The sequence below is a fragment of the Thermobia domestica genome, chromosome 13 (genome assembly GCF_964235325.1).
Source record: "Thermobia domestica chromosome 13, izTheDome1.hap1.1, whole genome shotgun sequence".
NCBI lineage: Eukaryota > Metazoa > Arthropoda > Insecta > Zygentoma > Lepismatidae > Thermobia > Thermobia domestica.
In genome coordinates, this window is record NC_137466.1 from 19302507 (window position 1) to 19317496 (window position 14990).

The 14990-nt window shown below is 31.9% G+C and overlaps 1 protein-coding gene across 2 annotated transcripts in view; it reads right to left on the minus strand.

The window, feature by feature from the left end:
• Nucleotides 1-1380: 1380 nt before the first annotated feature.
• Nucleotides 1381-14990, minus strand: part of LOC145668040 (trypsin-1) — a 422035-nt gene continuing 408425 nt past the window's right edge. For both annotated transcript variants that reach the window (XM_081735514.1, XM_081735513.1), the window contains exons 7-8: nucleotides 14290-14444; nucleotides 1381-1987 (exon numbers count right to left, since the gene is read on the minus strand). In XM_081735514.1, the coding sequence (XP_081591640.1) occupies nucleotides 1832-1987; nucleotides 14290-14444 (311 nt within the window). In that variant the 3' untranslated portion in view covers nucleotides 1381-1831. The remainder of the gene's footprint in view (nucleotides 1988-14289; nucleotides 14445-14990) is intronic.

A 14990-nucleotide genomic window follows, 5' to 3' on the forward strand; every position in this document is an offset into this window, starting at 1 on the left:
ACAGAAGCAGAATTCCGGAGATACAAGAACATCGGAGTTGGCCGAAGAAGTCAGAACCACAGGACTCTCAACATTCAAGACGACCATTGCAGCATTCTTCGAAAGTACCAACAATCATCAAGTTATTGAGAACTTCACAAGAGTGAGTACGAAGGTTGCTTAAAGTATCGAGTAATGTAGAAACCGAATTTAACCCTCAATGATTTTTACCCTTGCTCAATATTCGAGAATCTGTGTTCTCACAAAATAAGCAGTTTACTTACAGAAGTAATTTGTGGCTTCGTAATATCTTTAAATTTAAACTTAACCCAGACATCTAAATGGAATACCTCTTGTTTGTGTTTCTCAGTTGGCTATATATTTAGTGTGTTAAAAAAATGTTTTATATTTTTCTGTCCCCAAACCCGAACAAACAGGTGTTTTCTACTTTATTTCAACGTGACCATCTCTCTTACTGAAAGGAAGTAACTTAGTTCCAAATGCGCACTCAGGTGTTCTACAAACGCTGAACGCATACACAAATTCAAAATCTTTTCGGAAGGACATAAAGTAGGCTCCTTTCGTCAGCCTGGTTTAGGTGAGACTTATGTATTTTGTCAGATGATCGTTTTGCCTTCTTATCAGGAAGTTCATGGCTGGATTAGTTTGCATTATTGTCTCTTAATTAGACATTTGAATCTCTAAGTCTATAGAATTTCGACTAGTGAATCTCTTACTATATATTTTAGTTTGACCATGACTTTAAATCAGCCTAAACTGCAAATTTAATACTTGTCAGAATTTAATAAAACGGAAAAATATGTTAAAAATTGAGCGAGAGTTTTATTTACACTGACTTCGGACGCAGGAATAACAGATCACTAATTACAGAACTTAAAGACCTATATTGTTGGTTGAAGTTCCTTTAATCGGCGTTCTTTCTCAGCATCGATTCTACGTAAGATAAAATGCTTGAAGTGAGCTCTGAATTAATGTATTTCCAATATAATAAATAATAATAATAATTAATAAAAATAAAAAATAAATAAATAAAAGAGAGTGTAAGATATTTTTGCTTCATTTTCCGCTCGATTTCTTAGCAGTGGAACCATTGAATCTGTAAGCAGTCTTTCCGCTATTTTTACGTTTAATGAGAATAATGGACTCACAATAATACCTACAAATTATCTATTAAGGTAACTCATTTCGGGATAATGATAGTAAAGATTTTCGAAATTAATAAGATAAAATTATCGCAGAGGAAAAAAATGTAGAAGAGAAACATTACCCCTCCCCCATATCATTACAAATAAATACTTACATAGGAGGATTGCCGTTTTATCTTAGTGTATATCATTTTCCATAATATTCAAGAAAGAGTCTAATAAATAAAAACACACATCATGTTAAAGGATTCTTTTATTAATAACAACAACAATAAAACATAGTTTCGTTCTTTCTTATTGAGATCATTGTTGCCCGTTTAGCTCTAATACCCAGTGAAGTACTCTAGAAGATTAATAACACAACAATTGCATACATTTACAAACATCGTTTTCGAAAAAATACATATACTTACAACTATACACTGATATACATGAAAATAAATTGGAAATAAGCCATTAAGATCACAATTACTTTTCAGTTATTTGTTTTTTTTTTTTTCTTTTTATATGTATGCATATAAAAGTCGTTCATCAACTTTTAACATAGTCTCATAAGTAGGCGATAGAACATGAGTAGTGGTTCCCCAACTATCATTTGATTGGTATCCTGAGAATGTAATGCGACTATCTTCCTCATAGATGGCACGTGGTGTGTAGTTCTAGTTTTACATCCATAAACGGTGGTGTCAAGTAATATTAGAAGCGATCCATCTTGTTGTCATAGAGACCTTGTGATAAATCCCAGGTTGATGGTCAACTGCACACCCAAATCCTGCTGATGTAATACCCGCCAATGTCCAACGGCCTTCTGAATAAACTATTAAAGGTCCCCCTGAATCACCCTGAAAATATGGAAAAGTTCATTAAGATATCTTAAGAGATGTTAAGTATCCTTCACTTTCTCAAGAGAAAATATATACCATAAAATTCAGACAAAAAGTAGTTTCTTTTATATAAACAGATAGACATTTTTACACGAAATATTTATAAAAGACCGAGTTAATTATAACGTTAATTAATATATAACATAATATATAACATATATAGCATATTTTCCAATTGCACAAAGTATTTCTAGACAAGATCCTCGAGATAGTGTTTTATACCAATATCCATTTTACATCTCATTTTGATCCCACTTCTTCTATTTATTTATTTATTTTACGTAATCCTTAGACTTTTTCCTTATTCTGTAAATATGCCTCGAAATAGCTTTTGTTTCGGGAACCGTTATGGTACAGTAAAATTGTACAGGAATAATTATTTTAACATTTCAAAAAGTTCTATATTTCCTTTTTATTTTAAAAACGCATTTTATTTTACATTTATTGATGCTATTTATTTTTACGTTTTCAAAATGGTCAGAAGTATTAATTAAAAATTGTTATCCAAAGTTTTAAATTTCAGTAAAAAGGTCTTCTAATTTCAGCAAAACTAGTTTTTGACTCGGATGTGATCTCAGTGATACAGAGAGGTAACATGTGCCACCCAGCGAATAAAGCCTATATGTAATACACAAACTAAAAGCATTTCGAATTATTTTTAAATATATACAAACGAAGGCGAAGGTTGTGAACTACAGAATTCTAATTTGATTCACCGTTTCTTCAAAGACTAAAAATTTTTAAAATATTATTTCAGTAAAACCATACGAGCTGACTGAGTTATCAAAGTGATTCGCATGCTAATCTTCACAATACAACAGAAAAGATAAATTCCTATAGGAAAGAAAAGTGTATGTCTGATCTGTTTCAATGCTAGAACTTTTAGAACTCAAACGTATTTGATAATAATAGTAATAATAATGAGGAAGAGGAGGAGTGCCCCATTAATAATAGTGCTTAGATACGGTGCTCAGAAACCACATAATTAAAAATACTTACTTATCAAAAGTGCTTCTACACGAAAAAGAATAAATCTTCACATTTGTTAGGAGACTTACCATCTATCCCTCGACAGAGTAAATACAGAATGATGTTCCGAAGACTTTTTTTTAGTTACACTATGCAAATAATCAAAGTTTTCCTTTAAATCAATTATTTACTTTTTTACAAAAGAAGTGATAGATCAAGTTTGTTCCATATGAAATCAATCACACACTGTAACAGTTAAAAAAATTCAATGTAGAGAGACACTATTACATTTAACATGCCTTTGAGTAAAATGCTCTGTACTATTTAGTCTTGAGTAATTTATGTTGTATAAAATAGTATGTACATAATACAAATAAAGACAAGCAAAGAAAAACGAAACAGAACCACTAGTAGTGTAGTTGCACGCTTGGGAGCTGAGCAAAAACACATTTAACCAACTCTCAAAATACAAACAGTCAGCAAGTTAGTTTGGTCAAAGTAATTAATTTTTTCTCACTTTTAGTGGTGATGCAAACAAACAAAGGACAGTAAACCAATGCGAAAATTCAAACCAATATTTCAAATATGTTTATTAATAGTATTATTCTGCCTTTGGCAGGCCCTGGGACGAATGAGGTTCTTTAAGTTTCAGCGTTGAAATGTTATGTTTCTCGATCTTCATCTTCCTCTTTTAACTCCCAATATTTTCTTCTATTTTTCAAATCACCGATCATTGTGTTTCTATTCTTCGCTTTCCTTCCATCTTTCTATGGTAGTATGATGAAGACAATTCCTTCACAAGATATGTTCAATAAAATTGGCCTTCCTACGAAGGATGCTGGCTAAAAACGTCTTCTCTCCTATTCGTTTTAAAACATCATTTGTTACTCTCTCTCTCTCTGTCCATTTTATCTTCTCCATCTTCCTTCAACACCACATTTCAAGGTTCTCTAAATATTTCCTTTCTAACTTCCCTAATATCCAAGTTTCTGAACATACATAGCACTTGAACAACTTCTTCCTTAGTCCAACATTAAGTCTGCTAGTCAAGAGTTATCTTTCCTTGTTGAATGCTTCTTTGGCTATGTTATTTTTGACGTGATCTCTCTGCTGCAGTAAGCGTCTCTCGTGAAAATTCTTCCCAGATACTTGAAATTATCGATCTCTTCAGGTTTTCTTTGTTCTATTCTGACCCGTAACGGCGCGTTCCCACGGGATATTCTCATGACTTTCGATTTTTCGATGTTGATTTCCATTCCATATAGTTTCCCATTGACAAGTACTTAGTCAATCATCTCCTGTAGTCTTTCTTCGGTTCTAGCTACAATAGCCGTATCATCTGTATACCTGATACTGTTAATGATTTATCCTCTGATATTGAAATCTCCAATTGCCATTAATGCTTCCTTCATTAAACATTCACTGCAAATAAACACCCTTTGAATTATTAATATTGATTTGTTTTATTTCTTGCGAGGTACGCGAATGACTGTATTTACGAATATCCGTATTCAGTACTGTCTGTAACTTTTACTGTCCTCAGCTGTGCAGCGATAACCAATGCCAAGGCTTGAAGTTCGATCTGAAAAACGTTTCTCCTCAACAAGGCAACCTTAAATAAAACAGCAACCTGTTCAAGGACCTAAATCATATTCTTATAAAGACAGAATTAAAGAACACATTATAGACTTTAAGATGGTCATGCAGTAGTCTTAATCTCGTTGAAACATATACATAGAACTAAATATAACATCAAGAATGTACACATTTTACATAAAACATCGTTCCAGAAAGAGAGAATGTCATATTTTGTTTCTTTAAATCTAAGATGCGTCATTAAACAACAACATAGGAAATTTAGACAAAGAATCGGATTTCTTCTTACCAAACCTTCTTAAAAAATAATTAACATAGTTTTATTTTCTTCAGTAAACACACTTTGAACATTTGACTCGACTATTAACAATAAATTTTCTCTTAAATATAAATTTGAATTTTTGCCTCTGGTTTTCCGCCTTATGATTGTATCGCTACGAAAAAAAAGAAAACTTGAATGACTCAGAAGGTTGAATAACTGACTGACTATAATCTGTGAATTATTCCAAGCGTTTTGCGACCAGTTTGCGCATGTGTAGTTATGAAAATAGTTTTTTTTTTTTCGTTTTTTGTTTGTCTGTTATTCGTATTCCATATATATATATTTTAAATATAACAAACCAATATAGACCGAATAGTCACATTCTACCAAAAGAATGTTAAACTAAACCATGTCGACATAAAGTTTTTGAACTGTCATAGTATGCAAGAGTGATACAATGCGGAATAATTTAATCTATAACTTTTAAAATTACTTATTAGTTTAGATAAGGCCTAGAAGAAGAGGAATGATCTATAACTTTCTTTACTCGTTTATTTAAGTTTAGAAAAGAAGAAGAAAGAAAGAATTTATTTTTCGGATAATGCAGTAAAAAACGTCTTCGAAGCTTATTTCTGAATTCACAACGTCGATAGCTAGTCGACAAATAGCCTAAATATAAGTGAAAATTATCCTTTCGTCTCTTAGGAGCACCTTTGATAAATAAATACTAATATTTCTAATAATACCTAGTATCCAAATATCAATTATAAATACAAATAAAATTGAGGAAATTTCAATATTAAATTTCTCGAACAAATATCCTGAGAAGTAGTAGGAGAGCTGAAAAACTTTCTATGTAACGACATTTTTAAAAAGCTTTCCTAGTATTAAAATACAATTGCGACCACGGTAAACTTCGTATATAGATGAAATTATCAATGTATCATCGGACGCGATATTTCAATCTTACATCAGATATTCTATATTAGATAAATATTGAGGTAAATTGGTATATATTATACAGTTCACAAGCTATTCAAATGTCCAAAATTAAAATTCTAAGCATGGTAAAATGTGTTACAGTGAAATAACAGTAAAGTGAACATTGATAAACTATCTCTCGTTACTTCGGAATTAATAACAATTGGCAGTAGGGAAATTCATTATTCCATTTTCTTCTAGAATATGAAATTAGGAAAATCATAGAAAACAATTGGATAGTTGTAACTGATTTCTCGTACATTGTAAAGATACAGAATTAATAGCAAAAACGTAAAACAATGCAGAAATGATATAAAACAATGCCTTTAAATACGAATACCTTCTGGAAAGTGTAAATTAACCTAGAACTGAATGCACATGAAAACAAATTAAATCTGTTCTATTTACAGAAACAACGTAAACATAGTACCAATACTAATAATAGTGTAACAAACAATAAATCACAATTGACGTGCCAAGTGTGACTTATTTTCGTCAGTGCTTCTGGTGTTATTTGTTCAACGTTTTTCCAAAGAAGTGAAACTTATAACGGTAATATCTTGCACTGATCTATAAACATTACATGGAAATGGAAAATTCCAATTTTTTTCTAAATTTCTGAAAGAAGAAAGAAGAAGAAAGTTAGTTTAAAGAATAAATGAATCAGAGGTAAAGAGGGTAAGGAAAATATATACTCGCAAATAAATGTGAGGCATACCTCAGCCTATATTTTTTACCCGTCAGACGCATTGTTTTGGACACACTGTTGGAACCTTACATTTAGGTAGTAGCGAAGTGATGAAACTATCTATGACTCATCCATTCGTAGATAGTAGAATTGGGTAGTTACCAAAAAGAGTAATAATTAAATAACATTAAATTGAGGACATACTGCTGTTATTCCACATGCCTTTTCTCGTCGCAGGTAATATAGAAGAAAATAAAAATATACGTAGGAATGGTATATCACAATCAAAGGTATAATTATCCGTGCACTTACTACTACTATGTTTTTGTAATTAAGAACAAAGTTTCGAACCTGCAGGATGTTCTTCTTCAGCTTTTCTAGAAATAAACAGAGAAAGAAATTGTGATTAAAATTAAATTAGAACAAATCGCTGCATGAATCCGTCCCGTGTATAGGCCATTTCATTAAAGCAAATCGCCAGGAGGTTTCGTCTCCATACTCCTCTAAAGTATCGCCATATTTTATGGCTTGAGAGCAGCCAGATTAGAGTTGGTATACACCTCCTATGTCTCAGAAACATATTCAGAATTGTAGTCTAGTGCTGGTTCACTTGACTGTTAATTAAATATAATTCCTTGTTTTATCATTACATTTTATTATATATATATACAGATGATAAATAGATATATATATATAAAGATATAGATATCAAAACCTCATAAATAACGCCTCTATATTTGATTTAAAGACAATTTTCATTTTACTGTCATGTACAGACTTCCAAATATAGTTGCAGGCGTGACTTTTTCTAAGTCCTTGGCAACAACGCATTTGAAATGGGAAGAATTGGAAAAGTGAAGCATTTCCAACACATACTGTTTGAAATATTCAGGTCCTACTTTGATACTTAATGCAATATTACTTTCAGAATAAAACAGTACATTGGCAAATGCAGAAAACTTCGTAGGTAAAGATAACACACGGGTTTTGACCAAAAACAAAACAAGAGTACAAAAGAAAGAACATTGTAAAGGATAATCTTAACTGGCAATACAACTGAAAGATACTTATAGTTGTTTCGATAGCCGAGCATGTTGTTTCTTTATGTTGGGTTACAACACATTTAAACCTTGTTCAAATCGTACTTTGTGGTTTATTTATTTATTATTTTTCTTTTTTAAAAAAAAGAAAACTTTCCTTGGTTTACAATTTTTTTTATTACTTTATAATTAATTTCTTTCTTTCTTCAGGAGAAGGTATTATTTAGAAAGACACTAGCTGATCACAGTTTGTATCTGTGGATTTCCGAAACACCAAGGAAGGGAAATCTCAGCATTATTTCTTTCTTTCTTTCTTTCTTTTTTTTTAAAGGGTACAGAGATACTACTATATTGATACTAAAATGGGTTAAATCTTTTCTTCTTTCCATTGTACTAATTGATGACAAGGATTTACTCTAACAAAAAAAAAAAAAAAATCCCCCAAAGGAAGAAAATTATCATCCCTGGCATCTTCCCGTCAATTAGTACAATGGGAAGAAGAAAAGATTTAACCAAGGATAAATTTTCCGCCATTGAAAAATTTCTTTCAATGATCATAAGGTTAGAAACAGGGAATAACTTTTATTTTCAATTAAGGATATTGGTTTACCAAAACACCTTTCATTCACTTACCTTGTCCGTGCTTTCGTTTGTCCAGAAGAGAAAAAAAAAAAAAAAAAAATCAAAGACTATTTGACGGTTCACCCCTTGGTCAGGATGTAGAGGGTCAAAAGTTAGGAATTGCGTTAGTATGGAAGAGATAGAAATAAACCACTATTGTTTTTTTACATTGATTACCATACAGCAAAACTAGGAAGCGATTTTATGCGATAGGTTAAGGATCTGAAGAATACATTTAACCTCCACTCTACTCCTCCTACTCTACTCAAACTGGAAGCGGTAATAATCTACCACTCCCGGTTTTAATATTAATTGAGAATATATCACGTCATACAAACCAAACTCCTTCACGTCGTGCACATGTGTCACTTGGTATTTGTTTTATAATGTATGTTGTTGGATTGAATTTGATGGGCAAGCATACAATGATTTATTCATTTATTTATAAATGTTTCAAATACACATTTATGTCCATTTTACACTGAAACAATTCAACATCTTCGATATATTATTATGTGTAATATGAGATGGTACTTTTCATAATATTAAATATTAATCCTCACATAGCCTTACTGACCCAAGGGATACTGAACTAGTCAACCACTGTATTAGTCATAATTTTCTGTACTTCTTGATTACTCAGTCATATATTGTATCATCCATAATTAAACATTCTAATTCTTAACTCCTCTAATAGGTTAAAAATAGGTTAAACAATTAGTTACACATTGTAATACGTTATTAATTAAACCTTCTAGTGTAAGTTACAACAGAAATATCGTTGTCTAGACGGATAAAATTTAGTGTAAAATTTCGTTTATTAAACACAAATGAATATGTATGGTATAGTACTATTAAAATTCGAATAATAGATTTTTCGAATCGTTATTTGAATGTTTCAATAATTTATCAACGTTTAATGATTTGGAAGCCATTACACAATATACTCCAATAATAAATATGATTTAAATATTTTTTTACAATTATTGCGGTATATATATATTTCAATCAGACGACGGAACAGTAAATTTACATTAAATTAACCGTCTTCGGTCCCATATATAGTCTTAGTGCGCCTCCCCAACACAATCATGTGAGATTCACTATGATACAATCATTTACTTTCCAATTATCATATTGATCTTATTTGTACAGTATGTCGTCCAGTTGTACAAATGTTCAGTGTTATCCTTTGTATTAGAGAAGAAACATCTCATCTAGTTCCTTACCATGTTGTAAGATAGCAAGAACGGACGACATGTTGCCACGTTGAACAGGAACAGCTATGCGTTGAATTAGGAAAGATGTTGAACGAACATCTCCAGTAATGATAGAAATGCATCTGCCTACTTCTCTAATAAATTCAAGGCTTGTAGATTCCCAAGCACCACTAGTCTCGATGGCAATTATTCGTTATTCGAATAATGTATGTTATCTTTGAAGAGCCTATATACAGGGCCGGATTTAGGGGTGGGGTGCAAAGGTGCACGTGCACCCTCCCCCCTTCGTTGTAACTATACACTGTCTAAAATAAGAAGCTAGGAGTGAAAATAGCAACCTTTTCCGAAAATTTCTGTCGTAATGTTTCCGTTTGGGACTTAAAAGAAAGCAGAACTTTGCGAAAGCAATAGTTTAAGTCGATTTTCTGAATGTTGAAGGAAAAGGATTCACCAAGCAAAGCAATATAACATTTGTGAAAGCAGGGAAGAAAACAGAAGCCAGGAGGAGAGAAGAATATTTTTTTTCCTGCATAACACTTGCGCCCTCTTTGAAATACTTTTCTCCGTTCTATGCATCAGTGTTGTCAGGGGTAAAGAATATTGTCACATATCACTTTGAAGAGTTTCAGTGTGATTGGTTATTTTGTAGTTATCAGTGCACCCCTCAGACAATCCTGGATCCGGCCCTGCCTATATAGTTCAAAATTTTCATGTTGGATGGAGAATATTAAAAACTGTGGTTAATTCCATGGAAAGAAACACAAACTTCAGCATTGTTGTATTTCAGTAGTATTAGCTGCATTGTCTGCAATTATTTTCTCATTTTCGTTTTCGGCTAGAAGCAAGAAATTTAAGACAAAACGCTATCGAAAACAACAAACGGGGGGGGGGGGGGAGCACTAAATCCACTTGACTTATTTCGGTTGATCTGCGTTGTTTCTTGTTTCCTTCTTCCAGGTTCTTTGTGTCAATCGGCTACATCTAGCAGAAACTTCATCTTTATATGTCAATTCGTGTCAAATTTTCCCATCTCTTTCCCCTAAACACAAATATTGCTATTATAATTCAACACTTAAGTTATTAATCAAAGATTGAAGATGAATATTCGGGAATATTCAAATAATGGGAAAATAGTTATTTTGGATGAATATTCAAATAATATTTACTCTCTATATACTGTCACACATCAGACGATTGCACGATTTGATGGTCACACATACGAATATCTCTGACTGGTGTGATGTGGGGTTACGTCGACATACATTGTTTGTGTTTCTAGAATCAAGTTTCATATCTCTGGCATCTACCTAGCATCATGAGACAAAGAGCTAAGTGAATTAAATAATTATGTATCGTCAGCAAGAATTAAACGTAAGATCATAAACATTAACATTCTCACACACGGAATCATAATATAAATATAGACCAACAGACAGATTGATTGATTAAGGTTTCATGGTGCAATACAAATGTGGAGATGAGAAAATATTGAGATACAGATTAGTGAAAAGTTAGCAGAGAAATGTGCAAATCAGGTATGAGAATAGAAAAGAAAAAGAGAAATACTCTAAAATTTTAAGAAACAATTTTATAAGACAATTTGAGCATTAGGCAACAGAACAATTCTACAAAACCAGAAGCGGAGGATCAATCATTAAATCCAATGATTATTTTTCTTTCTTTCTTTCTTCCTTATTTTCCTAAAAGGCTATTCCAGTATTTGTTATTCTCATATTTACATTGCTCTTGAGCATAAGCAAACATAATTAAATTATTTCAAGGTTCAACCGAGATAAGATTCTATCAGAATATCCAATTTGTTAATTTTATCGATGTTGGAAACTTCTTCAACATCATGACCGTTTTTCTTTTCTTAATGCTTAAATTATGGTGGAAGATTTTCTTAAATTAATCGAGTATAAGTTCAAAAACTGTATTTTTTCTTGAATTTTAAATTATATTTAGAGAAACTGAATAAAAATGTGCTTAATGTTGGAACAATACTTAAAGAAAATAATTCAAAATTATATGCCATAGATATAGATATAACTTTTCACAAATTTAGAAAGATAACCTTTCAATTAAACCATCGTTGCAACAGTATGCAATTACTCCTTACAGTTTCATTTCGTTATTAAATTACAGGTAATATCTGTTTGAATATTAAAAAATAAATCTGTTCTCTATTTGATATAAAAAGAGTAAACGATTTTAAAATATAGCAATTTGGTTCTTTTAAACTATGCTTATTTATATAGAATTATACATACGTTATTGCTTTACGTTTCAATCGTAAATTTTAACGCTATTATGATCATGTTGTGAAAGAAAAATATTCTTTTAATCTCTTATCGAGTTGGAAATAGATTGAACTATGCGTGGTAGATATATTCGTGAAATTAGTAAAAATAATGTTGTTTTTCTTTATGGAGTAAAATGTTACAAGTAATATACAATAAATAAATAAATAAATAAACTTATAATTTATTCAGACCATACCAGGCCTACGAAAAAGAAATCAATTTGGCAGCGTTGTTTACCCTTATTGTCGTTGATCCTAATATGCCTCAAGGTAAACTTGGACTCTCGTTATCAATTGGTTGCTTGTATTATAGTTTAGCGTCCTTTAAGCAGCGAGATTATATGAGATTTGGAACTAAAGCCTAAAGTGGAATCCGAACCGCATGACTTCCACCAGGGATCGAACCCGGGTTTCCCGTTTCAGTATAATGTGAATCAAGAAATCGGTTTAAGGTTCCTTTTAATGAACATGTGTTTGTGGTAGGCTTAAATTTCGTAATGGATGCAAAAATACGAACAACAAACGAACAACAGAGACATTTCAGATGTTTCGTGATGTTTATGCCAAGGAACCCATCAGGAGTGTTTGTCTTCACAGTTACAACCCAAATAAATAAAGATAACTGAAACAAGACATTTACAGAGGAAGAAAAGAAAAGGCTAACGTGGATTAGCTGTTTTCATCATGACAACACATTCAATCACTATTCTGTCCAAGCATAGCGAATTTTAGCAATAAATACAACCACATTCGTCCGTGGTCTCTTGTGATTTTTATTATTACTTACAAATCTGAAATTTAAGCTAAAGAGTTGCTGATTCGTTACAGGACGTGCAGACCAAATCGCAGAAATTGGCTGACAACAATACACAGACTTTCAGCAGGCATTTATTTCGTGGTACAAACATACCTGCAGAAAAGGACTACTTGGAAAAGCTGAAGGTGGAATTAAATTGTAATACACTTAGTACATATATATATATATATATATATATATATTTAGTAGCATTATATATGTTACTAAGTTTAATTTCTTTCTCATCAAACTAGTATAAATACTGTAATACTAAAATACATTCTTTGATAGTACAACGTTATCGTTATACGCTCTCTGTACAACCCTCGTATAAACGTGAGGATTTCCTGGAATCAGCGCTTGCCCAGACGTAATTTGCAGAAAAGCAGAGCTACGAAATTTTCTCTCTCACAAGTGCTTCTGTGTGTGTGTCGTCCACAGTGACTTTTGCATAGCCATTTTAGGTAAGCAATTTGAAAGTGTGGTGCTTCCATCCACCTACACACAATCCAAAGTGTGCACGATGAACCTACCGTATATTCTAATAGACTTTGTTAATTATTAATTAGCGACCATCAATACGTCATATGTATAACTGCGGAACGCTAAACTTTATTTACTGTTACCTATAAAAGGTGTATTCTCCCAATAACTGAGTATCCAAATGGTGATATTTTTCGTTTAAGAAGTGTATCCTTCCGCATCTTGATCTCGGAAAGGGAACTGTTTGCGTCAAGCTAAGATTGTTAGTTAGTGGGATTCCTAACTTAAGTCGTCGTGGACAAGTTGAAGATCTTTCCCACTAAATATCGCAGTTATATTTTAAAAGTGGTGTTACTTATGGGCAGTAATCACTACAACAAGTGAAATTAGCACTGTATTATTCGTATAAATTTATGGAATGAAAATATAGCATTTATACTATAAAAATAGAATGACAATCAGTTATGACGGAGATATGTAACATGAATCCAGCATAACAACGTTCTCCCAAATTAAGTACGAACGCGTTTATTACGCATTTAAGAAGAACTAATCCGTCATTCAGTAAGGGAGAAATACTTCTAAGTGAAATTATATAAACTATTTCTCCAACAGTGCATGGTGTTTACAGCGTGTGGTGAACAGACCTTCGTAATCGCAACAATTTGCGTCGCCGTTGTAGTCCACGTTTCGTATTCTGGAAGGGCCCATAACCTTACTCATTGTGCTTTTTTTTTTTTTTTTTTTTTTTTTTTTTTTTTTTAAGTGAAATTAAGTTTGTGCTCATACAATTAGCAGTGAATACAATAAATCAATATATCTCACATTTTGATTTTTTGTACTACTAAAGTTTCGTATCAAGTGAAAATCAAATAATTCTAATGCTCTTATGTTATTTTTCATAATTATTTTTTGGTGGTCATTTAGTTATTTGATATTGGTGCAAAGTGATTACTTAAGGTATAATTAAAAGAAGGGATTGATATTTCAGGTAAGCTTTCGTGTATCATATAATAGTTTGTTTACCATGTAGTTGGTACAGTGCAGTGCAAGGGAACATTATCTCTACTACTCAAACATTAGGTGCTTAACTTAACTTCCCGTGAATCTTATGAAGTCCCTTCCCGAGGCTCTAAGAGATGTTCCGAGTACTCGAACAAAAGTTGTATGAGATTTATGGCGAAGGAGGTTTAACTTGTATTGGTTATTGCATTACGGACTCCGGTTAGTAATGGCGGGTAACTAGCCTAGAATCCCCATCCGTTGTAATAGTTTTTTATACTATTATTTATGTTTACTTACTAAGCATGCATCCATTCGGCCATCCCTATGTCCAGCACAAAACATTTCCGAATATAATTCAAGGTGAATACTTTTCTGCTGGTGCCATTTGAGACATTCTGCATCACTTAAAATTGGAACTGTTGCTTTCTGTAGAATATTTGTGCCAGTTTTACCTGCAAAACATATTACTTTATATTACAAATACTACTATTAAATTATGATATTAATTTTAAATAGTATTTTTTAGAAGTACATATACTACCAAAACAATAACAATGTTTACACCTAAAATTGAGATATAACTTACGAAAAAATCTTTGGAACATGAACACATACCAACTTCTTGAGTTATAGAGATTTTAGCTTAATATTTTCATAATTTTGTTTAGGTAGCTTATTTTTCTTTATATTTCTATTTTCATTTTGGTTAACTCAACGTATTTTAAACTAGTATAAATTAAAGTTACGTTCTCTGATATAAGGAATAATGATTCTTATTTGAATGTATGATTTGTTTAACATATTAATACCATATATTTGTGTCTGACTATAATATTGATATACCATACCTGCTTTATTAATACAAATGTCTGACGTCATGATTCTAATAATATTACCCAATGTTAGCCTTTCGCACAGACATTACATTACAATGTACAGTCCGCAGCAAAAAACCTGCAACATAAGCATGTAAGTTTATTGTGAAACGACGAAGTTCT